Source organism: Mustela nivalis (genome assembly GCF_964662115.1).
Source record: "Mustela nivalis genome assembly, chromosome: 14".
Lineage (NCBI taxonomy): Eukaryota > Metazoa > Chordata > Mammalia > Carnivora > Mustelidae > Mustela > Mustela nivalis.
Genome location: NC_139033.1, coordinates 72,909,521 through 72,936,122, shown reverse-complemented (window position 1 = coordinate 72,936,122; position 26,602 = coordinate 72,909,521). Strand labels below are relative to the sequence as shown.

At 38.1% G+C, this 26,602-nt stretch overlaps 1 protein-coding gene and 1 long non-coding RNA gene across 4 annotated transcripts in view; one reads left to right on the top strand and one right to left on the bottom strand.

Annotated features, from left to right (window-relative positions):
* Positions 1-9,492, bottom strand: part of LOC309847302 — a 75,341-nt gene extending 65,849 nt beyond the window's left edge. For 2 of the 3 annotated variants that reach the window (XR_014302384.1, XR_014302385.1), the window contains exon 1: positions 9,325-9,492. This is a non-coding gene — a long non-coding RNA (uncharacterized lncRNA). The remainder of the gene's footprint in view (positions 1-9,324) is intronic. The other variant, XR_014302386.1, reaches the window with a different exon arrangement.
* The window catches only part of AKAIN1 (A-kinase anchor inhibitor 1), a 48,601-nt gene continuing 31,230 nt past the window's right edge, over positions 9,232-26,602 (top strand). The window contains exon 1 of the mRNA XM_082697294.1: positions 9,232-9,706. Coding sequence (XP_082553420.1) covers positions 9,691-9,706 — 16 coding nt within the window. The 5' untranslated portion in view covers positions 9,232-9,690. The remainder of the gene's footprint in view (positions 9,707-26,602) is intronic.

Below are 26,602 nucleotides of genomic sequence, written 5' to 3'. Positions count from 1 at the left end.
GCCTTGAGGCTAGGACTTAAAAAAAAAAACACAACAAAAATAAACAAAAACAAAAAAACTTTCCCCCACCACTGTTCCAGCAATGAATTGAAAGCCTTAGCTTTTAACATTTTAGTCTTGGCTCTGTATTTCAAGCACTTACTTTAAAATTCAAATGCTAAGAATTCGATTATTTATTTTCTGAACTCATTTCAATGTCTTTATAAAACAATAGGATTCAGGAACCCCTGGGTGTCTTAGTGGGTTAAGCATTTGACTCTTGGTTTTGGCTCATGTTGCAATCTCAGGGTCATGATCTCAGGGTTATGATCTCAGAGTTATGAGATTGAGCCCAGAAAAGAGCTCTGTGCTCAGCAGGGAGGCTGCTTGAGATTTTTTTCCCTCTCTCTCTCCCTCTGCCTCTCCCCTTACAGACCCTCTTGCATGTCAGTGCCCTCTCTCTCTCTCAAATAAATAAATATTTAAAAGAAAAAAAAAAAGCAATAGGATTCAGCCTAAATGTCTACTATTGTTACCTAAATTGGTGTAAAAAGGAATTACTGACAATGAAAACCATCAATTTCAATTTCAAAATGTTATCATTCTACTTAAGCATTATTAGTTTATTCAAGAACTTCTAACTATTTTCCCTTTAGATTTGTATGGTAACATCTTGGTACCATTGACCCTTGTACAATGGGGGTTAGGGGTGCCAACCTCCCTCCTCCACACTTGAAAACAGGTGTGTAACTTTTGACTCCCCACCCCCCCCCAACAAAACTACCAATGGCCTACTGTGGATCGGAAACCTCACCATAACATAAACAATCAATTAACACATGCTTTGTGTGTTTTATGCATTATATACTGTATTCTTACAGTAAAATAAGCCAGAGAAGAGAAAATGTTAAGAAATTATAAGGATAAGAAAATACATTTATAGTACCGTACTGTAAAAAACAATCCATGTGTAAGTGGACCTGTGCAGTTCAAATCTGTGTTGTTCAAGGGTCAGTGGTATTTCTATGTCCAACTCCCTCCCCCACTGATAGAAGGCAAGCTGGGAGTTTCATTATCTTCTCTGCCCTTTGTGCACCTACCATCCAGGAAGACTTCAACAGCCCAGACACGTCACTCTCAAGACTTTTTTGCATCCTCTCTGCTGATTTTTCAGCAGTCACTCACAGAGCGGCTCTCAAGAATTGTCATACAGAACAGCTCCACCTTAGGCTCAGAAATCTTGCCTTGGTCATGCCAGCTTTCTAATGCCTTTGCCCTCATGATGCTAGTCTTTCAACCTTGTAAGTTCTAGCCCAGAATGACCTCTTATTTTCCTCACTTATTTCCCCACCCCAGAGAGTTCTTGTACCTTAATTTCTTTCCCTCCCTAAATTGGATTCCATTGGTTTAGTGGCATTCTCATGTGTTAAAGGAAAAATCCAACAATCATAAATTTTGAGAAGGTCGGATTGGCTTTATGCAGTGATTCATGAGTTGGGCAGCATCTAATCTAGCAGGATAAAAAGCTCTGAAGAGGGGGTGCCTGGATGACTCTCTCAGTTGAGCAGCAGACTCTTGTTTTTGGCTCAGCTCATCATCTCGGCATCGTGAGACTGAGCCCCATATGTGTGGAGCTCCCCGCTCAGCAGGGAGTCTGCTTGAGATTCTCTTTTCTCCCACTCCCTCTCCTTCTACCCCTCCTCCTCATGTGAGCTTTCTCTCTTTCAAAAATAAATAAATCTTAAAAAAAAAAAAAAGACTTTGAAGAGTTGTATAAGGTGAGAGATTTTTCTAGACCAAAGTGATTAGGAACAAGGATGTCATTTGCTGCTTGGTTAAAGCAGTGTTACTTTTCTTTCATGGAGCAAAGGGAAGCCTTGAAGCCTGGTCAGGTAACTTGTGCTGATCAGGCAAGTGCTGATTGGCTGATGTAGGCCTTCCTTTTCTGGGAGAGCCAAGGATAGACAATTAGGTAAGTTTTGCTCTGCTGACATGGGGACTTAGCGTGCATGACTCCATTTTAGGCTTACTATAGATATCTTAGCACATCTGTACCCTGAATTTATGTAACCAGACCACCTGATACATATTTGCAGACTTCAGCTGTGTCTGTGTTCTTCTCTCCCATTTCGCTGTCTTTTTTCTCTACCAGATTCTAAGCTACTTGAGAGCATGCCTGTGTCTTATACTTCTGAATACTTAGTATCTGATACTGTCCCTAGTATTGATCCCCTGATCAATAAATGCTTATTGAATAAATGAAGAAAATAATAATGCCTGTTTGTAAAATAAATTACAACATTTATACCAATTTACTCATTCTTCCATCAATAATTCAATAAGTCAACACATAATTAATATAATAAATATAAACAACAAATACAATGAATTCAAAATGATTGAATAGAAAATGTGAAATTATTTAAGATTAAAAACATTTTAAAAATCAGGCAAAAATGAGTTAGCATATTTTACAGGTAATTCTAGTTCTTAAAATACTGTATTTTGGGGGCACCTGTGTGGCTTAGTTGGTTAAGCATCTGCCTTTGGCTCAGGTCATAATCTTGGGGTCCTGGGATCGAGCCCCACATCAGGCTCTCTGCTCAGTGGGGAGCCTCCTTCCCCCTCTCTCTCTGCCTGCTCTTCTGTCTACTTATGATCCCCTTCTGTATCAAATAAGAAAATAAAATCTTAAAAAATATAAAAAATTACATTTTTAGGATATTCTTACCCATATTTCTATTTATTAGAAATATCAGATTGTCAAAAACTGTCTTTTAGATCAACCTTATGGCAGTACACTTTACATTAAGTAAAATGCACTCACTATAGGTATATAGTTCAGTAGGTTTTGACATATGCATACGTCCATGTAACCACCACTAATAGTAAAGAGAGAACACATTTCCATCCTCCCCAAAACTTTCTTTGTGTTTCTTTTCAGTTAGTCCCAATTCACCTTCCCATGTCTTCAGACCCCAGATAACCACAGAATTGCTTTTTATCATTATAGCTATTTAGACTTTTCCAGAATTTCATATAAATGGAATCATACAGTATGTACTCTGTTATGTCTGGTTTCTTTTGCTCAGTATGTTTTTGAGATTTATCATATTGTTGTCTGTTGTCTCTATATGCCACAGTTTATATAGCCATACAATGTTGACAGACTTTCTGGCTATGATAAATAAAGCTATTGTGAATGTTCATACATAAGTCTTTGTATGGAGACAGTTTTCGTTTTTCTTGGGTATCCATGTAGGAGTGGAATGGATAGAGAAGTCCCAGGGTAAGTATATGTTTAATATTAAAACTATGAAACAGTTTTCCGAAGTGATTGTAACATTTTACATTCCTACCAAAAATGTATGAGAGTAGTTCCATAGCTCATCAACATTTGCCAGTCTTTTTCATTTTCTCCATTCTCCTAGGTATGTAATGATACCTCACTATAGTTTAAATTTCTATCTCTCTGATGACTGATTGTGTTGGGAAGTCTCCATATGCTTATTGTCCATTAGTAATGCATTTGTCTTATGAAGCACCTATTTAAACATTTTGGCAAGTTTTATTTAGGTTGTTGTCTTATTGAGTTACAAGAGTTAGGAATATAGATGTCAGATATACATATTATAAATATTTTCTCCTAGTCTGTAGTATGCATTTTTATCTTCTTAGCAGTGGTTTTCAGATAGAGGATAATTTTAATTATGAAGAGGTCCCATTCATCAATTATTTTCTTTTATGATTCATGCTTCTTGTGTCTTATTTATAGGAAATTTTTTTTTTATTCTGATGTTCCAAAGGATATCTCTTCTGTTACAAGGTGATTTTTTAAAATAGGCTAAAAAGTAACCAAAGAGTCAGCATTTCTATATTTTTAGCTACTATGGTCTAAAAAATAATACTTCTCTGATACCAAAATCCCTGTGTAGTGTTGTATGACTCTTCTACTTCTGAACTGAAACTTTGAATGGAGATGCAGAGCTTTGAACAATTGTTTAAAAAATTTTAGTGTTTCTTTCTTTTTAAAATATTTATAAAATATAAAATATTATTGAAGTATAAGTGACATATAATGTTAAATTAACTTTAGGTATATAATACAGTGATTTGAAAATTCTGTACATTACTCAGTGTTCACTACTGTAAGTATAATCAGGATCTGTTATCATATTATTGATTATATTCCCCATGCCATACTTTTCATCTCTGTGTCTTATTTATTTTGTAACTAAAACTTTATATCACTCAATTCCCTTCACTTATTTTGCTAATCCTCCCACCCCTCTTCCCTTTGACAGCTACCAGTTTGTTCTCTGTATTTATAAGTCTGTTTCTGTGTTATGTTTGTTTGTTCATTTGTTTTATTTTTTAGATTCCACATATACATGATATCATTTGGCTTTCTCAGCCTGACTTATTTCACTTAGAATAATATCCTCTAGGGCCATGCGTGTTGTCACAAATGGCAAGATTTCATTCTTATTGTTTGGCTGAGCAATAAAGTTATTATTTCCAAAGGTCATGATTAAGTCTATTCCCAAACATACAGCCCAAGTCAGCTAGATATAAGAAGAGCACTCAACATCTCAATTTGGACTATAATGGAGATCTAATTTTTGTCATTATACTTTTAAAAAGGGGGTTTTATTCTTTATTTTTCTTGTTTAAAAAGTCTTTTCTGAATCTCTCAATCTGCCACTTTTTTCTGTCTTTACTATCTTTCTTCCTTTATATATGTGCTTAGCGGGAAACTGTCTCAATTTCCTGCTGCTTCTCTTTTCCTTTCTCATATCCCTTTCCCATCTCTTATTTTTCTCTCCACCTCTTTTTTTTCCAGAAGATTGTTTTTCTCATTGATTTTTCCTTTCTGAAATTCACTTAGTATGGAGCTTATCCATTTCATGTATTTATGTTTAATATTATTTTACTTGGCGGGGTTAACGAGAAGGGGGATATGGAGAGGGAGAGAGAGAATCTCAAGCTCAGGGGGGAGCCTAACCCAGGGCTGGACCCTAGATCATGACCTCAGCCAAAGACAAGCGTCAGATGCTTAGCTGACTGAGCCACACAGGTGCCCCAACTTAGTGTGGCACTTATAAATAAAGAGGTAAATTTTTGTATTCAGAATTTGTTGAATAAGATTTATAGTGTCTATTTACAATCTTAAAGTTGAGTTGAACACTTCGTGCTTTTTAAAAACTCACCAAATTTGTTTTAATTTGAATTCGTTGATTCTCCCTCTCCTGTCATCTAGTAAAAACTTTCTTTTCTGTGTGTGACTTGGACTTTTTATACAAAAATGGACATGGATATATAGCTCTTTGGTAGGAAAAAAAAGGTCTTCAAACAATGACAATGTTAGATTTATTTTTTCATGAAATTGTTCATTGTGCATAAACACACTATAAGATTATAACTGTTCTAATTTACTTTTTCCAATAGTTGCTAATGTTTCCTTTCAGAAAATTTGGCAATGTTATAGGCTCTTTTAAAGCATCTCACAGGACTTATACACTACTTCATAAAACGCAAACCTACAGAGACACTATCCTGTATTCTTTGAGCCTGTAACATTCGTTAAAATTTCCCATTTCTTTTCTTACAACAGTGTAGTCATTAATTTTATTTTCCCTTCCCTTTTATTCTATCCTCTATCTTCATTTTTTTTTCAATTTATGCCATTTCCCCTCTAGATGTATTTTTACCTTGCTTTCTTTAACTCTTTACAGATTGGATAACAAAGATTAGTTTTTCAGTGTCTTCTTCCTCATTTGGTTTTTCTTTTTTCATGTCTATGTCACATTCTTTCATTCCTTTTTTTAAAATTCCTGCTCAATTCACCTCTATAGCCTTCCCTAGGCTCAATTCAACAGCTTCTTGCAGTTTTTGGAAGAAAGGAGTCCTTCCTTTTCCAGAACTTCATTTCTGTAATCATTTGAAACCTACAAGCCAAGACATTTGGAAAAAATTATGTTTCAATGCTTCATAATGAAAATTCTTCTTTTCAATCTATTTCAACTGTCCTCAGAGATACTAAAAAGTATTTGAAATTATACTTGGTTGAATAATGCATTAAAATGAATATGGAGCCTGAAGAATCAGAGTATGGCTGGAGCCAAGGTGAGCTGCAAATAATGCAAACAGTGGGAGTATCTCAAGATGGGTTTTCAAATTTTTTCTATTTTTTAAAGCTCTAAAGACCAAGAAGGATAAATTAATGTTAGAGGGAAGAGATGAGAACTGGGGGGAAAGTTTGAGAGTTATAGCTCTAATCTGTCTATCATAGTTTCTTTGGAGTTTCTAATTTAATGTCTGTATATCATGTAAATCACTACTTCATAGTGTGACCATGTTCATTTTATATAAAATATTCTCCCAAGATTCCAAGTAAAATAGTTGATTCCATTAAGTGACTCTTTTTCTTCTGTGCCTTTCAGTTCATCTACCTCCTTGTTCAAATGTCTATAGGTAGGAGTGCAGAGTTTGATAAGTTCAGCATGAGAGCAAGGAAGTAGGGGTATGTAGTCCAAATTGTTCACTGTCTTGCTTCCTATCAGTATTGCTATCATTGACTGGAAATGATAGTGCTGGAATGAGGTAGATGGTGGTGGTGGAAGGGGTGGCTGCCTCTCTGATGGATGGCTATTTCAAAATGTAGTGGATTGTTTGACTAAAGAATGAGTTGCCTTGAGTGAAGGTGTTTAAACAGAGACAATGAGACTATACTTGGGAACATAAGCCTCTGCTGTTGACTAAGACTAGATCTATCAAAGAATCTGTGTCTAATGGTAGAAAAAAGGGAAACTTTTTTTCCCTATGAGACAGACAGTGTTATTAAATTTATCATTTACACCAAGATATTAAAAAATCTAGTAGCCTTATTAAAGTATTTAAATTAATTCAACAGAATAATAACTCCAGTGGTAGCAAAAATTGGAGATGATATTCTTGAATATAAAATTTACTGATGAAATAATTGTAAATAAAAAAGGTATTACAGTGCTTGGGTTTTACTGGGAATAATATTAATTGCCCTAATTAAGTATAAACAAGCAAACACTGGGTTGGAAGTATATTGTTCTGTGGCTAGGTAGCAATATTTTGTTGTGTAGAGAAAATGAAGAGAAAGAAGGGCAGAAAAGAGCTGAGAACAGGCTGAGGAGATTTTTCTTTTGTCCTTGGCCTGTTGCATTAGTTTTTACTACATCATTATTACCTGCTGCTGCCATAGCAAACTAATCAAGGATGTTCTTGGGACCATTTTCAGGCATTCTTTATTTCTACTACTGTCTTGGCTTCTGTGGAGGCCAAGCTTGGAAGTCTATGGGAATATACTTGCATTCCTTCCTTATTTAACATTTAGGAAGACATGCTGAGGTTGGAGGTGGCATAAATAGTTTTTCACTTTTTAAATGCTGATACGTCAAATACCTTGCTAATCAAAATATATTTTATATATTTTATATATTTTATATATTTCTGCAGCCTGGACATTACCTAGGAGCTTGTTAGAAGTGCAGAATCTCAGAATCTGTCACCCACCCTGATCTACTGAATCATAATCTGCATTTTAAGGAGACCTCCATGGGATTTAGATGCCCACTAATATTTGAAAAGTTTTTAACCTATTTAGTTTGCATTCCTGTAGGGTATCATCTGTTCCCTATGTGTCAGCAATTTCCTGGAATGGGCTTAATTGGGGCTGTACACTCTCTTATTTAATCTGTTCATACATCATTGCATTTAATCCCCAAACAAACCTTCATAATACCTTAATCCTTATATTGCAGATGAGACAGTTAAATGACTTATCCAAGGTCACACAGCTAGTAAATGGGGGACTTGAGTCTGACTCCTCAAATCTTTTCTCTTTTCCTACACCACACTACTTTCTCTTTACCTTAATCATGAATAATTGTCTATGCATGAAGAGAATAAAGCCCATTAAAAAAATAAAGGTTATAAAAAGGCCTTTTAAAGAGGACTTGCAGTCATTCAAAGATTATTTCAGAGTGTGTCGCACTTCTGGTGACAAAGCAAAGAAGACAGAATGAAGCACCCTTGGTCCCTGGTTTTGGTGTAATTCAGGGAAGTAAAAGGACTGCATCTTGTCATGTCCATACCTTATCCTGCCCATCAGCTGACTTGCATCTTGCTGCTGCTGAGGCAGGTTCCATCTGCTTAAGCCTGTGTTGAGCCAGGTGCTAAGAGCAGCACTGATTGTGTTGTGTTGAGGCTGCCCATATGCCTCCATGCAAACTGAAGTTCAAGAGCTGTAAAACTGTTTGCATTCTAAATCTATCAGATGGCTTTGAACAAAACCAGTGCCAGTAAGGCTATTTGAATGCTTTAATTTGGCAAAAGAGTGTAGAACCTATGGCCACCAACCAAATTATTAAGAAATATTGTATTTCCAGGATAGCTGTATTTTCCAGGGAGAGGTGCAAGAAACCCCATAAAACACTGGAAATGACCCAGATTACCCTTTGTTCTTAGAAAACTCCTTTCAGCTGCAAAAACAAAGAATAAAACCCAAAGCAACCTGATATCTGCTTTGAGGCTGGAGAATCCTGTTGTCTTGTTAGCTCTGGGGTTATAACCCAGATAGACTTGTTCCAAGCTGGTAACAGCTAGTCTGGGCTATCCACACTACACAAACATTTCTTGGGGGAACTAGATAATGACTTAAAAATGAGCAGTGAATTAGAAGCATGAAGTGAGTGCGAGTCATGTCCCAGTCACTTTAGAACTGGGTGTGTATGGGAGGCCCAGTTCTCAGTCGGATGAAAGTAGGGGAAGTACTAACCTTTCTTGATCAGTCTAAGGGCTGTTCTCATACTTGAAGAGAACTCTTTTGGCTCAACCTTTTATGGAGTGTGTGAGGGTCTCAGTGAAGACATACCTCACTGAGGTCTTTCTTGTGCACTGGCCAGCCCCACTTTCTCTAAAATGATGACCTTGAGAGCCTCCGAGTTTAGGAGCCTCAAAGTTTAGGCCAGACCAGCCTCCTGGGGGGTGGGGCCTGATAGGGGCGCCCTCTTCACGTACTCCAGTCACCCTGTCCTTCCCTCTAGCTCTCTTTCTGACGTTAGCAGCGGAGACTCAGAATGAGGGAGGAGTCAGGGACCCCAAGGGACCATTACTTGGAAGCCCCACCCCTCTTTTAGAGTCACCCAACCCGGAGAACTCAGAGTCATCCTCAAGAGTAAAGTTCTTTGAATTATATATATATATAAGGGCAAACTCACTCTAAATGTCAGTCCAATATCCACGGGGGCGAGGGACAGCAGGTAATTAGAAGCAATTAGCTGTCCCCCTGCCGGGAAGCCGGGCAATTACCTTTTTCTCTCTTCCTCTTCCGTCCTTCCTTCTCCCGTGGAAGCGATAGAAGTGTTTTGCTCCCCAAGCAGCAGTGTACGCTGAGCTGGCACAGGAATGAGGGATGAACTGAGCAGGATTCGGTCTCCTCCTCCCGCCGCCGCGGTAGCCGCCGGCAGAGCAGTGCATTGTGGAGGGTGAACGCGCCGCAGCCGCTGGAGCTGGCTTCCCGGGATCGCGCGGCGGGGAGCTGTCCGAGGTGCTGAACGTCCCGGCCCCTGCACGCCCATCGCGCCCATCTGACCCCTCCAAGTCCTGGCCTTTCTCCCATCCCTCCGTCTGCCTGTCTATTCTCCTCACCTAGGGGCGTAGCGTCTGGAGGAAATCATGGTGTTCGCTCCAGGTATACCTGCACCTTGCTTTTTCACCAGGTGTCCAGGCGGGGATCGGGGAAGAGAAGGGAGAACATAGGGAGAAAAGGCCTTGCCTCCCATCTGCGGGTTTTGGAGTTACTGTCTGAAAACTAGGGGCGGGAGAGTGCCTCTGTGCAGTCTTCGCCTCTCTCCCCAGTCCCGTCCCATCTGTCCTCTAACCATCCCCAGCTGTAGTCCCGTCGCTGCTCTAGCCGCCTCGTTCCTCCACATCCCATCGGAGCTCAGGCACCTTGAGAATTGGGACCTTTGCCAGACACACAGGCGCCTACGTGGGCGGGAGGGTGGAGAGATCCGGCCAGGAGTCGTGGGCTTCGGGATACTTCGGTGGGAATCTTCTTCTCTGCCACTTAACCCTCTGCAAAAGTGGCAAAGTAACCCGGTTCTTCCCGATGTCCTGAGGAAAGAAGTGGGTGAAGCCCACGGGAGTGGGACTAAGGGCAGAGGAGCGTTCCTCCTCAAGGAATTCGACCTGAAACTCTGGCAGGAGGCTGCAGCTCAGAAGCTGCTACTGCGGCGCCGCTGGCTGTTGCAGTGTCTTTTAAGAGCTGGCAGTGAAGGACTTTGGTCCTTTTGCTGCTATCTGTGGCTACAAGTTGGCAAAGAGTCAGATTTGCCTGCAGTTGACCGGCTTACTGGTGTGTGCATGTGTGTGTATTTGAGCAATGTCTGTGTAAGTTGAGCATTGGGAGAAAACATGGTCATTGTTAACCTAGGAAGCTGTCTCTAGGGGGTACATACAACAAGGTCTTTCTCTCAAATTCCAGGCTCTGCTTTCATTAAATACTGCTGTGGGGGAAAATGGAGTATGGAAAAGTTTGTTATGGTTCTTTCACTTGAAAGGTTTGTTTGCATTTGCTGTAGCCATTAGACCTCAGGTAGCTAGGGAGGAAAAGTATAATGCAATTTTAAAAGGGAAGAATTGAGTCTGGGTTAACTTGAGAAAGGGAAGTTCCCCCTCCCCACCCCAAACAGGATGTTAGCTGAGGAAGCAGGAGTGAGTTTCTGTCAGTCCTGACACTCACCACAGGCAGTGACTCAGATGATGACTTAAAGGAAAGTCCAGAGGCCCTTCTTCTGACCATTTCAAATTATTCAAGGGGGGAAGTTGTTCTGTACAGTGAAGGACATTCAATCAGCATAGGACCTATGAAGTTGAAAAAAATAGTTCTTGGTAGCATTTATAAACTACTTAACATTTTGTAAAGCACTTTTATGCCATTATTTCATTTGATTTTCAAATTATCCTCTGAGGGATGCAATATTTCTCTTTTAACAGCCCCAGGGGGGCTGATTTCGGATAGTCTTCCCAGCCTCAGCTGGAATTTTCTGGGTCCTCTGATTCTCTCAGAACCTATCTTCTTGACAAAATGCCTTTTCTGTCTCAGGGTAGACGCTTTTTTGGACGAGGGTCAGATATAACCCCAGGGAAACGTCCTTCCACTTCTGGGGTGAAGATGAGCTAGTGTTGTCCAGAGTTAGGGTTGTTGAGTGAAGTTAACCAGGCATTTTCTAAAGGCATGATTGTGAATGAAAGACTGTGCAATGAGCAGTGAGTAATTCCTGGAGAAGACGGAACTGGCTGAAGCAGACTACTGTTTGCACAGGGCTTTACTTTTCCATTTTTCTTCTAAGTTTTGTATTAGTTTTATTTTTTTTTTACCCCTGAAGGGAATGTAGAAGTTATTCATAACTGTCAGAGATGGTATAAATTGACCTGGATAGGATATGTTACAGAAACCTGTGGGGAAACACTTTTTGGGTCATTTCTTCAATTTCGAGTTTTTCTTAAAAATTATAAGCATTCTGGGACAATAAGAATAGGGTGCTAAAATATTGTGTTAACTTACCTTTTCATCTACTGATCATATGTCTTCCAACTCATATAGTGATTTTATTCTGAAAGAATATCAGAACAATGAATTGATTTTGAACTCTGCCAGATTTTCATCATTACAGCCTCATTTCTAGGACTGTTGTTTTTCTAAATCTCTATAATCAGGGATCCAGATGTTTTGTGCTAGTCAAGGCAAATACTCCTCCATTTTCTCCAAGCCACCCAGGAAGGGAGGGAACAGAGGCATGCGCTATGATTATTCCAAAATTAATAAGGTAAAATAAAGTAATAATCCACAATGAATATAATAAGTTTACATGAAACTGTTTATAAAATTGGGTCAGTGGGTACTGTGCCCTTCTAAGCCCATTGTAGCTCTTTGGGTTTTAGAAAAGGGAAACAAGAATCCTGAGGCCTACTTCTGGCCTTGCCTATGTGGATTGACCTGCTTTGAATGATTCTGCTGCCTCTTCACTTACCTTAAAGGCAAAGGTGAAAAGTTACAGAGATTCAGGAAGCAATTTTCAGTTCCGAAGTACATGTAATGAAGGAGAAATGATTGTAAATTTATATAACTCTACTTAGGATTCACTCTTATTACATGGTATAAAACAAACTTGCAGTCTCTTGTTTCAATTAGTCTACAGATTATAAGGAATAGGGGTTAAGCTGGGCAGGGTCTTTGAGTGGTATCTTGGTTCACATAGTGCAGACAACTCAATTCTATACTTTTCTTCCTTCTTATACCATTCATAGACTTTGTAATTTAGGGGGATTTTTATTTTATGCATTTTAATATTTAAACTCCTTACTAGTAAGGGACAATGACTCCTAATTAAATAAGGATTCAGTTATCTAAAGCCTATCATGCATTTCTTCTCTCTAAAGGAATGATGCAAAATTAGTAACAGTTAAATGAGTAATAAAGTATAAATATATTAATTTCTCCTTAAGTGACATCTATCCTTAAATATAGATTAAACTAAGCTGGGGCACATGGCTGAGGCAAAAAACAAAATGAGACCCCTTATTTATCCTGAATCTCTTATCCATTTCTCCTCCTTCCTTTCCCCACAACTGAAGGTGGAATCTTTGTAAAATAATGTGAGAAGATTTAGAAGCATATCAGCAATGCCAAATGAAAGAGGGTAAACACAACCAATATGGAAAAATATTTTGGCCTGGTGCATAGCACTAAATTGACCCAAGTTTCTTAGTTCGTGGCTATGAAAAAGCTTCCGTTTGGGAGGAAAAAAGTTTTGGGATGTTTGGAGTTTACATATGGTGCTGGTTTTGGGGGGCAGAAATCAAGGCATTATTATGCATTCATGGACAAAGTCAAAGTAGAAGAAAGAGGAAAAACCAATGGGCATTGATGTTGAAAAGTGAAAAAGAATTCAAGAAAATTTCAGCATATTTCTTGGCCTATTCCAGGGTGAGAAAGCATATGTCCACAGATTCTAATGTTTTTTCAGTGCCCTGGTTTCATCCAAAGAATTTCAGACTCTGAACAATCAGATTAACAACTCCTTCTTCCTTGAGGAAGATCTAATAAAGAATAGATTGTGAGGGGTGCCTGGGAGGCTTTGTGAGTTAAGCCTCTGCCTTTGGCTCAGGTCATGATCTCAGGGCTCTGGGATCGAACCCTGCATCAGGCTCTCTGATGGGCCGGGAGCTGCTTCCCCCTCTCTCTTTGCCTGTTGCTCTGCCTGCTTGTGATCTCTCTCTCTCTCTCTCTTTCTCTGTCAAATAAATAAATACAATCTTTAAAAAAAAAAAAGAAAGAATAGGTTGTGAGATATAAAGTGAAAACAGAAGTTTCCTTATCCTTGGGCCATCCCCCACATACCCTATTCAAGAATTAATGTAACTCTTTTGTGGATAGGTAATATATACTTGACTTGTTTGGATTTCCTTCAAGTAACATGTATTATCAAGAGAAAGATCTTTCTTCTCATTCATGAATTAGATTAGGTATGATAACAAGGATTTCAAGGTGAAATAAAAATGGTGTCATTGTAAACAATTGAATAGCCAGGTTCTTGACTTCTAAGATTAGTTTCAAAAACCTTTAGCAACAATAGTTCTACAGAGAGCTATTAAAATATCTAAGAAAATATTTATTGCAAGGTAATTATAACTTTTATTTATTTGTATAAACCTCTTACCAATTGCTGAGAGATCAATGAATAAATAAATGATATAATAGACTGTCCTAACTTTAAGGTTTATAAGCTTCCAACTTGGGCAAAAAAATTATCTTCTGTTAGCATAAATATTTTTTACTTTTATTAATTATTTTTATTTTATTAATGATTTTCAAATTACCTACGGTTAAATAGACTTTAACAAATTGACTTTTGGATACGTTGTGAATTATGGGTTAAGGTTTATTTTTTATATGAATATTCAAGTATTGTTTTATTATTTATTTATTTTTAAAAAGATTCTATTTATTTATTTGACTGGAAGAGATCACAAGTAGGCAGAGAGGCAGGCGGGGGTGTGGGGAGCAGGCTCCCCACCAAGCAGAGAGCCCAATGTGGGGCTTAATCCCAGAGATCATGACCTGAGCTGAAGGCAGAGGCTTTAACCCACTGAGCCACCCAGGTGCCCCACAGTTATTATTTTTAAAAAAGATTTTATTTATTTATTTGAGAGAGAGAGAAATACAGAGAGGGAGAGGGGAGAAACAGACTCCTCACTGAGTAGAGAGCCAATGCTGGGCTCAATCCCAGGACTCTGAGATCATGCCCTGAGCCGAAGGCAGATGCCACACAGGTGCCCCTATGAATCTTCAATTATCCTAATACCATCTGTTGGCAAGATAATATCTCTCTGTTGAATTACCTTTGTGACTCATTAAAAGTTAACGGGCTATATTTCTGTGGGTCTATTTCTGGACTCTATTCTATTTCATTCATCTATATGTCTATCCTTCCACTAATACTATGCCATCTTGCCTTAGAGTAAGTCTTAAAATTAAAATTAAGTAGTACAATACTTTTTGTTTTTCTCTTTCAAAATTGTTTTGGCTGTTGTAGTTCCTTGGACTTGCCACATAAATTTAGAATAAGTTTGCCTATATATACATAAAATGAAATCTACTGATCAGTTTGTGGAGAATTAATATCTTAACTATGTTGAGTCTCCAGTCTATGAACATGATAGTTCTCTTCATTTATTTAGTTCCTTGATTTCTCTCATTAGTATTTTATACTTTTCAGCCTATAGATCTTGTGTATGTTTTGATAGATTTATACCTAAATTTTTTTGGAGGGGGGTAGTTACTGTAAATGGCATTTAAAAACAATTCAATTTCTAAAAGTTCATTACTAGTATAGAAATACTTTTTTTTTTTAAATCTTAATCTTGTTTCCTATGATCTTGCTTATCTCTCTTATTAGTTGTAGGAGCTAACTTGTAGATTTCTTAGGATTATTTTTAAAGATTTAATTTATTTATTTCATAGAGATAGAGGGAAAGAGATTGAGCACAAGGAGGGGGAACTGCAGAGGGAGAAGCAGGCTCCCCGCTGAGCAGGGAGTCCTATGAGGAACTCAATCCTAGGACCTGGGATCATGACCTGAACCCAAGGCAGTCACTTAACAGACTAAGCCACCCAGGCACCCCTCTTCTAAGTTTTTATTTAGGCACTCATCTTGTTTGTAAATAAGGACTGTTTAATTTCTTTTCCAGTTTTTTGCATTGGCAAGGGCACTAGCACGCTATTAAATAGAAATAGAGTGGAAATTTTAATTTTAGGGGAAAGCATGCAGTCTTTCACCATTAGGCATGATGTTAGCCATAGAATTTTTCACTGATGCTTTTTATTAGGTTGAGGAAGTTCCTTTGTAGTCCAAGTTTGCAGTGAATTTTTATCATTAATAGACATTGAATATCATGAAATTTTTTTTTGCTTCTAATAATATGTAATGTTGGTTTTCTTTTTTAGAGTATTAATGTGGTGGGTTACACTGATTGATTTTCAAATGTTGAACCAGCCTTACATTCCTGAGATAACACTCATTTGATTATGATTTATTGTTCTTTTCATATGCTGAAGGATTCAATTTGTTAATATTTTTTGAACAATATTTTGGTCAGTGTTCATGAGATATATTGGTCTATAGTTTGCTTTCCACATACTATTTTTTTTTAAATATAATTTTTTATTTTTTATAAACATATATTTTTATCCCCAGGGGTACAGGTCTGTGAATCACCAGGTTTACACACTTCACAGCATATGAGGAAGTGGTGATCCACATACTATTTTTTTAAAGATTTTATTTATTTATTAGACAGAGATCACAAGTAGGCAGAGAGGCAGGCAGAGAGAGAGGAGGAAGCAGGCTCCCTGCAGAGCAGAGAGCCCGATGCGGGGCTCGATCCCAGGACCCTGGGATTATGACCTGAGCTGAAGGCAGAGGCTTTAACCCACTGAGCCACCCAGGCGCCCCTCCACATACTATCTTTATCTGGTTGTGATATCAGTATAAGGCTATCTTCATAAATAAGCTAGGTGTTTCCGCCTTTGATTTTCTGAAAGTGTTGTAGATTGGTATAAATTCTCCCTTAAATGAATTCATCGGTGAAACTATATGGGCTTAGAATTTTCTTTGTGGGAAGCTCTTTAAACGTGAATTCTATTTCTTTAATAGATACAGGACTGTTCTGTTAGTTTTGGGTTAGTTTTGGTAGTTTTTACAGAAATTGGTCCACTTTATCTAATTTACTGGATTTGTGTGAACAAATTTGTTTGAAATACTCTCTTATCTGTTCAATACATGTAGGATTTATAGCGCTATCTTCCTTTCATTTCCAATACTGGTAATTTCTGTTTTTTTTGTTTTTTGTCAGTTAGGCTGCCGGAATGTTAATTTTTTATCTTTTCGAAGAAACATCTTTTTGGTTTCATTGATATTCCTTAATGTTTTTCCTATTTTTGATGTCATTGATTTCTGCTCTTTATTGTTTCCTTCTTTCTACTAGCTTTAACTTTATTTTGCCCTTCTTTTTCTAGACTTAAAATTAAACTTAGATTATTTATTTTAGATCATTCTTTCTTCTAGTATAGACATTTAATGCTGTAAATAGTCATCTAAACAGTTCTTACAACTTTTAATGTATTTTTATTTTCATTCAATGTTTTGTAATTTCCCTAGATAACCTCTTCTTTTCCCCATAGATTATTTAGAAATACACTGTTTAGTTTCCAATTACTTGGGGATACACTACATATATCCCTGTTATTGATTTCTACTATAATTCCATTATGATCAGAGAATAAGCTTTCTGTGATTTTAGTTTTGTTTAATTTGTTAAGGTATGTTTATGAGACAGAATATGGTATATTTGCTATATGTTTCATGTGCACCAAAAAATGTATATTTTGCTCTTTTTCGATAGAATGCTCTATAAATGTCATTTTGATACAGTTGATTACTAATATTGTTCATTTCTTCTATATCCTAACTCATATTCAGCTTACTTGGTTTATTGATTATTAGGCATGAAGTGCTGAAACTTCTAGCAAAAATTGTGGATTTTCCCATTTTTTCTTTTGGTTTGACACTTTTTGCTTTATGTATCTTGAAGCACTTTTATTAGAGAGACAAAAATATAATAGACTGTTAGGTCTTTCTGAATTGACTCTTTTATCATTTAGTAGTGTCCTTCTTTTTCTCTGGTATTTCTCTTAGTCTGTAGTCTCTTTTGACTTATAATAATATAGCTACTCCAGCTTTCTTTTGATTAGTGTTTGTATGGTACTGTCAATCCTCATTATTCACAGACTCCATATTTGCAAATTTGCTTCTCAGCAAAATCTATTTGTAAAATAGATCAATTAAAATCAGTACTTGCAGCACTTCCTCTGCCATTCAAGGACATGTACAGAATGGCAGAAAAAATTGAGTTGCTTTTTTTTTTTTTAAAGATTTTATTTATTTATTTGACAGAGAGAAATCACAAGTAGATGGAGATAGGCAGAGAGAGAGAGAGGAGGAAGCAGGCTCCCCGCCAAGCAGAGAGCCCGATGGGGGACTCGATCCCAGGACCCTGAGATCATGACCTGAGCTGAAGGCAGCGGCTTAACCCACTGAGCCACCCAGGCGCCCAAAAATTGAGTTGCTTGACATGCATGTTCCCAGCTAAGGTTGAACAAGCAACACTTTGCCTTCTTACTTTAGCTCTCATACTATAAACAAATGTGTTTTTTGTGGTCTGTTTGGTTTTTCACACATTTATACTTTTTGTTGGTGATGTCACTCTTTAGTGTGGTCCTCAAGTATAGTGCTGAGGGGTTGTCTAAGATTTCTAAGTAGAAGAAGGTAGTGACATACTTTATGGAGGGAAATGTTAGATAAGCTCCCTTCAGGTATGAGTTACAGTGCTGTTGGCTGTGAGGTAAATTTTAATAAATCAACAACATATATTAAATAAAGTGTCCTTAAACAGAAACACACATAAAACAAAGTAACGTATTAATCAGTTGACTAAAATGTTATAACCAGAGGCTCATAGGTACCTAACCCTGTATTTCTCTTAGGAACAATGGTTCCATATTTGCTAATTCCCTGTTTGCAGCTACTTTATGGAACACAACTTTTGTGAATAATGAGAATAACCTGTATATTATTTCCTATACTTTTATTATTTTTTAAAATTTTATTTGTTTATCTGACCCAGAGAGAGAGAGCGAGAGAGCGAGCACAAACAGGGCAATGGTAGGCTGAGGAAGAGGGAGAGATAGTCTCCCTGCAGAACAAGGAGCCCAATGCAAGCCTTGATCCCAGAACCTTGGGATCATGACCTGAGCCAAAGGCAGACGTTTAACCAACTAAGCCACCCAGGTGCCCCCATCCTTTTGTTTTTAAGTCACCTTGGTCATTGTATTCAATGTGGGTTTCTTGCAGACAGCATATTTTTGGGTCTTGCTTTTTAATCAAATATGTAGTTTTAAAGGTTTAAGTTCGTGGCTGACTGCCTATATGTCTTTCTCTTATTATTACTGTGTTTTCTAATTTCCCATTATTGTTTAATATTAAATAATATTTTAACATTTGAAAATTTTTGTTGTTAGAGTTTTAGAAATTTTAATAAGCATAGATAATCTAAAAGAAAACAAAAATCACAACATTACCCACCACTGTTGATATTTTATGTATAACTTCTCAGACCTTGTCTCTATGAGTATAGCTCCCACTTTTCTAAACAAAAATATTACCTTGACATGCATAATATTTTTGACATGATTGTTTACACATGCACTGTTACCATATTTTCATGCCATTTAGCTGTATAATACATATAATAATAATAAAAAAGAAGACATGGAACAAATGTTGCCATTATCCCCCTTTTTACAGATGATAAAAGTAAGACTCAGAATGTCTGACCAATTTTATGTTGTGGAACCAAGATTTGACATTGGATTCATTGACCTCCTAAAAATAGCATAGTTTTTAAATACATAGCAGGTAATGAATAATATGTACATTAGGATTAGAGACAAAGAAAAAGAGATAAAGCTGTTCTCCTGTGGAGAAAATCTGCATGTTGAGAACCCCTTCTTCCAAATTAGAGTTTACAACTCTCAACCACACAGAAATGGGCTCTGTGCTTTCACACTTCTTGGATTCTTCATCTACTCCAGGCTGCTGCTGTTGGTGATAGAGGGAAAGAGTGGACAGACAAGATTGCCAAAAGTTGACCAGGAGGGAAAGAAAAAAAAAAAAAGAGCCAACAAATTTACACAATGCTTGATAATTTTCAAGCCACTTATATTAACTAGGTGCTGTATGCAAGATAGTCTTTGAGTTGAAATAAATGGCATTGGAATAAGTATTGCCTCTCCTTCTCTGTACAACTGATGAGAATATTTCACTTATTCCAGAGCAATTCAAAGATGACGCAAAGTTGGTTGTTGCAGAAGCATGGATTTAAGGACAGTTAGGTGTAGGCTCCAAAAGCTTACCTCTTCCATGTCTACACTTAGTGCAATTGGGTAAGCCATCCAATCTTGATGATTTGCTGAGTTGCAAAATGAAGATCATAGTACCTATTTTCCAAAATGTTAATGAAGATAAAGATGAAGTGTCTGGTCCACAGTAGGCTACATGGTAGCTATTACTGATGTTATTGTTTAAAAAGGAAATGAATAATAATGTGTTTTTATATACATATTCAGGGTTATGATTTCAAAATTGGACCATCGGTCTTGGAAAGCTCTACAGTTAATTTTCTTTTTGCAGAAGAAGACTGACTTACAGGTTCAATATGTTACCTGGGTAGAGGTTATTGAACATTAAAGCCAAGTGCTATGACAAACTGAGTTGATGATAAAGCAGATGTCTGAGTGCGTCCTGGGATGAATAAGTTATGAATCATGAAAAGTTGCTGTTTAAAAGCCAGCAGCTGCATGCTTCAAAGCAGATGGCCATCTTGCTGATCTGAATAATCCTGATATTGTCTAAATTTAAAAGCTGAATGGTAATTTTCTGGTGAGGATATAAAGCATTATGTTTTAATATTTAACTATTTAATTAGGGTAGATTTGTATTTTGAATATGATGTTTTATTTCATATTCTCTTTGTCTTTTGTGTGTGTGTGTGTGTGTCTTTTGTCATAGCCACACACACATTCTTAGATACTATTCTTTGAATATTATCTTTGGTCCTACATGAATCTTCTTGGGAAGAAAGCTTTTCATCTTCTTTTTATAAAGATACTTTATTGGTGAAACAACCACAGTCACTAACCAGAGATAGGGACAGGTGTTAGAGTTTTCCTTCAGAAGTTGTTCTGACTTGCAATATTACTTTGAGTTAATTAACCTGATTCCTGTGCCTCTTTTTCAATCTTTGTCTAAAAGCCACCCTCAACATCTCAGAGGGTTCTCAGTGTGAACATTTACTGGACAGAAGAGATAAACATAAGAAAAGGGAAGGCAGCTAACATTTGTAGAAGACACATTGTGCACTGCGTGTATCCCATGCATTTTTCTTAATGCTAGGAGCAACTTTATAAAGTACATGCCAAACTGTTTTTCTTTAACTTGTATTACACTGTTTCATGTTTCAAACAGTGACAGATGATCTATTTGCTGAAACTAGTAGGCAAAAATGCAATGCTTTTTCCCATTCCTTTAACATTTTTTTTCTTTAAAATGAGAGAAATAGTGTTTATGGTACTCAAGAAATATGCTCAAATTAGGAATGTGATATCTCCATTGTGGACACCTTGCATAAACTGTATGAGGGATCTGTTTAGTGTTTAGACAGAGAGACTTTATAGAATCCATATCTTGTGTTGCCTGACATAAGCTGTTAATATTTTTTCTCTATAGAATTTATTTCTAACATTCTTGTGTACTTATTTCTGCCTCTCCACTTTAATTTTACATTTTTGTGGGAAGGAAAAATGAAATTATATGTTTCTTGCAGCACCATAAATGAGATTTTGATCACCCCTGACCAGGGAATTTAGAATGAAATTCCCTATAGTCTTAATTGCAATCTGACTCATATTTCAGAATAGATTATTTCACCACATCATCAGGCCATGCTGTACAAGTCAATAAATAATAGTTGTTTTGCTCTAAAAATAACTTATGTTAAGAAGGACAAACATTATAGCTTCATTTATCTTGCCATTCTTTCTTGTGTCTATAAGGCAATACCAGTTGGGTGGCCCCAATCAGTATTTATTAGACTGGAACTCAGTAAAAAGAATAAGCATGACCCTTCTCCACTCAGAACCTTGGACCAGAGCAGATCCCCTTAGGAAAGGTTGGGTGCAGCTTGGCTTGGGGAAAGAAATGTAGTAACCTTTGTAGGAACAGAACTGGGGATATCAAGAAAGGTCATCAGTAAGTGAAGGGGGAGGAGGTATAATACTTTATATATTTTCATTCAGTGATTCAAGAAACATTCACAGACTCTCCTCTGTGAGCCAGATGCCCTGCTCTGTGCTCAGTGCTAGGACTTCCTCATAAATATGCATGTACAAAGATTAGGGTCCCTTAACTGAAGAGTAGAGGGGTCAAGAGGAGAAATGGGTCAATTCTGTAGGGAAGGATGTGACCGTCTTGCCTGGGTCTGATTCCTTCTGGGAAGCCTGCCCTGGGAATGGTTGAAGAGTTACTTCAATAGAGAAACCCTTCTCTCTGGACCATTTTTTACTGCCACTGGGCTGGCTGTGTGTAAGAACCCTGTTTGTGAGTGCTGGAGTGTAAGACTGGGAGGCATAACCAGGTAGAAAGACAGAGTCTCTTTTGTCTTGTCCTTTTAGATAGAGATGTGCACTTTATAAGGAAATAGTCTCAGGTGCTTGGTGGTTCAGTCAGTGAAGCTGCTGCCCTCAGCTCAGGCTCCCTGCTCAGTGGGGAGTTTGCTTGTCCCTTTCCTTCTGCCCACCTCCCTGCTCCTTCTCTCTCTCTCTTCTCACAGTCTCTTTCTCTCTCAAATACATAAGTAAAATCTTAAAAAAAAAACAAAAAAAGAAAGAAAGAAACAGTCTATATTATCCTGAAATGACAATAAGGATACCCCCAAGGAGACTTGAAAGAAGACTCTTTAAGAGGAGCAGAGGTATTAGATCTGGGCCTGACTCTGGCCTCCAAAATTTATCTTTGTTTCAGGTCATCTCTGTTTAATGACCACATGACCACTGCCACCACTAAGATGGGATGAGGGTGTTCTGTGCTCCCTTTAAAGCATTGCTCAACATGTCTTTTCCTTTTCTAACCTATAGCTAAGGAAAACTTTTATTGAACACTAGGGGAAAACCCAAAGGAAATGAGCATTCAAACATACTAAAAGGATCAGGATTTTGATCTGGCAATAGACAATTTACTTCTTGGTCCCTATTCCTGCCCATTCCATCACTGTCTGTGCTGTACCTCAGGATTTCTCAATGCTAGCTACACATCAACATTACCTGGGAAGTTTTTGTTGTTGTTGTTGTTGTTTTTGGTTTTTTGTTTGTTTGTTTTTTGTTTTTTAAAATATTTTATTTATTTATTTGACAGACAGGGATCACAAGTAGGCAGAAACACAGGCAGAGAGGAGGAAGCAGGCCCCCTGCCAAGCAGAGAGGCCGATGTGGGGCTCGATCCCAGGACCCTGAGATCATGACCCGAGCCGAAGGCAGAGGATTAACCCACTGAGCCACCCAGGTGCCCCTGTTTTGTTTTTTTAAAGACTTTGTTTATTTGAGAGGCAGAGAGAATGTAAGAGAGCACAAGTGGGGTAAGGATCAGAGAGAAGCTGAGCAGGGAGCCCGATGTGGGACTCAATCCCAGGCTCTGGGATCATGACCTGAGCCAAAGGCAGGTGCCCAATGAAATGAGCCACCCAGGCAGCTCTACCTTGGGAGCTTTTGAAATATATTGATGCTCTGGGTCCTACCCAGACTGGTAATATAAAGTAAAATCTCAGGTTGTGTGCTCTAAGCAAGCATAAGTGTTTGTTAAAGGCTCTCCTGGTGGTTAATTGTGCATTTAGGCTGAGAACCACTGATCAAACTTCCAAGAGCAAGCACAATAGGTAGGCAGCTTGTCTGGTTCCTTATACTCCTATTTCTTATGTATCTTCTCTTCTCAGAACAGGGCACATACAAGTGCTTTGTATACATTGGATGAATGAATGGGTGGATGAATGGACAAGTGGTCATCTTTCTTTTTACTGCATAGTCACCCTATTAAACTAAAAACCAAGAGAGGATTTTAACTCTCCTGCCCCTCTGGGGCCTTCCCACCCAAGTGCTGCTCTGGTTTGAGGAAGATACCTCTTCTGGTCATTGACAGGACTGTAGGATTGTCACTGATTAAAAGCTGGTGGTGTCTTCTTCCACTTGTTTGTGGTGAGAACTCAGTCACTCAATGGTCATAGCAGTCATACTACCAGAATTACACACATCAGTTAACAGGAGGGTCTGTAGATCCACAGGCAGATGAGTCCTACTGTAGTTAAGCAAGGGGGTCAAAGTTGAGTAAGCTTAGTACTCCAGTACAGAACAGAAGGCAGGGACATATGGCCGCAGAGGGACATCGACCAGGGATTTGCACCAAGGACCTTGGGGGTGATATCCCTCTTGCTTGGTGGTTTGCCTGCAGGCATTACTCTGAGACAGGGTCTGGGTCACACCTGAGGAAGGAATAGGGCAGAGCCCAAGATATATGTGCCAAGGATTGCTCACCGGTGTAGACTCTGTATGCTCTCCAGTGACATTCTAAATAGCTTTTCCTGTTCCTACAATAATCCTGGTCAAATGGAAAAATGGGGATAGCTTTCTTGGCTCCACATTTCAGAAGGGCACTTTACTGCAAATTTTAAACACGGAAGAAAAGAATCAAAGTAATATATAATCAAATCAATTTTCCTTTAGGCTTAAGATATATATTTGTTATATAATTTAACTTAGAAGCAATTTATATATAGGAAAATTAGCATATTTATTATTTATAGAGTATTACATACAAGGTATGAGTCTGGAAATACATTTTTAATGCTGTTTAATATGCTAAGTGTCCTATTTTGTTTTGGAAATCCTGGTATTGAATTGCCTAAATGTTTTGTTATACTGTCATAAAAGGCAATTATATATATTTAATTTTTGAAATCGTTAGTCTTGAAATCTTTTAGGAAACATAACTCAAAATTAACATATAAAGTATACAAGCCACTTGCCATTAGAAAACATTACATGGCTTGGGATCAGAAACTTGACTTTAATACCAGGATTTTCTACATACCTGCTAAGTAATTCAGAAAAAGTTACTTAGTCTTCCTGAACCTCAGTTTACCTAACTATAGAATAGTAATAATAATACTCTTTCTTATCATATAGAGTTGTGATAATGATTTATAGAGAAATGGCTATGAAATATGCTTGATAAAAATTTGAGTTATAATTTGCATTTACAATTTTTTAACCTTAATGAGAGGCTCACCTTGCATGAATCTGTAAGAAAAAAGTCTCATGATATCCTTAAGCATTTTCCACCTTTTTACAAGCTCTCTGTTGACCCTGCAATATGTCATTATTTTATTTTATTTAAGTTTTATTTATTTCAGTAATCTCTACACCTGAACTCATGACCCCAAGATCAAGAGTTGCACACTCTTGCAACTAAGCCAGCCATGTGCCCTTATATTTTAAATATATGTTCTCAAAATTGATTTGCTTGAGAGACCACCTGTGGTGTGCAGTTTCCACTGTCTCTTTCTGCACAACATTTACTGAACTATTTTTATTTCTCTTTTTAAAATGAACGTAGTCTGACAATGTGCTCTACTTTGGCTTACCTATGAGTCAGGAAGAATGGAAAGTCAAGCAATTAGGACAACCATCTTTCCTCCCCTCCCCCCCATTTCATTATTTCTAGCATCAATGATTGGCTAATATAGGGAAGTAACAAGAGGAAGGAAGACTAAGGTAAGGTCCCTTGGTCATTCATGTTTCCTAGAATGCCTTTGCCTTCTTTCTGTGTCCTAAGATATGGTTCTAACAGCAAGTGTCACCTCCTCCCAACCCCTCCCTCATTTGTAGACATAACACTTGTACTTCCTTTGAGGCTCTGAGCTTTGTTGAATTCATGATCCACCGGAATTCTGTGTTCAAAGGGCATTGCTAGAGTAATATGTCTATGCAAATGGGGTAACAAAGGAATGACATAGAGTGTGCTTCTCTGCACAGGCATATGCCTCATTGTCCCATTGAACTTCACTCACAAAACAGGCTCAATGATAAGATTATTAAGAATTTCAAGATGGCAATAAGAGAACACTAGCACAAGCACCAGACTCTTCTGAATGTGGAGCTCCGTGTGACTGCCCCAGTCACATGCCTGTGAAGCTGGCCTGGGATATGGGCATTCAGTTGTTAGAGGCTAGGGATGCACATATATGTCCCACAGTGTCCAGAACAGCCCCCCACTTCAAGTCACTGCTGGAAAGGTTGGTATTCTGTCTCCGAAAAGCATCTGAGGCCTGTGCACAAGGACAGTTGTCTTTTTTTTGGTAGTTTTCCCATGATGGAGCCTGCTCTGTGTTTGTATGTGTGTGTGTATGTGTGTGTGTTTTTTTTTTTTTTTTTTTTTTTGCTTTGTGTTTTATAATGTCATGGTCATTGTACTGGAGACAACTACTGTCTGCTTTTTGAGGGGGCTGTTTACTCATCTATGGTCATACCCCTTAGTACTTCATCTAATCAGGCAGTTTTCCTTACTCCTCTCTGCTGTCGGTTTACTGAGGAGGCCAGACAAGGTCTCCAAGGTGGACATTGACTGCTCCTGAATGTTGTACATGGACCTCAGTGTTTCTGCAGGTAGGGCCCCCTTGAAAGGGAATCCTCAGAGCACCACCTCTCCTACACAGATAGACACTGGGAGAGGTAGACCTCAAGAGCTTGGACCTGCTTATGCTGTGGTTCCCAGGGTTCTCTTAGCCAGGCTGGACCATCTTCAACACCAGAGTCCACAGCACTTTTGTAACTTCTTACAAGTCTGAAGGTTCAAAAAAAGTCTGTGGGAGATGGGGGGAGGAGGTTTGGGAGAAGGGGGTGGGATTATGGACATTGGGGAGGGTATGTGCTTTGATGAGTGCTGTGAAGTGTATAAACCTGGTGATTCACAGACCTGTACCCCTGGGGATAAAAATATATGTTTATAAAAATAAAAAATTAAAAAAAAAATTTTAAAGAAAAAAAAAAAGGTCTGTGGGAGAAAAGCTGGTTTAAGCCACCAGAACACTGAGGGCAGGGAGCAAAAACAGGGATAGAATAAATGCATCAGTGAGGGGAGGCTCTGGGCAAATGTTTGGAGCATCTTTCTTGAATTTTGTTCTTCATGTGCCAGGAAGAGTACTAGGAGCAGGTGAACAAAATATACCAGACAGCCTAGAAGTAATCTTGTGCCCCCCTTTTCTGGCTGTAATCCCATTTCTAGGTCTTTAACCATGAAAAGCAGGTGGCAGAGGAGGGCCTGTGCCGAGGAAGGCTCAGGTGGGACAGGTGTTTGCTGCT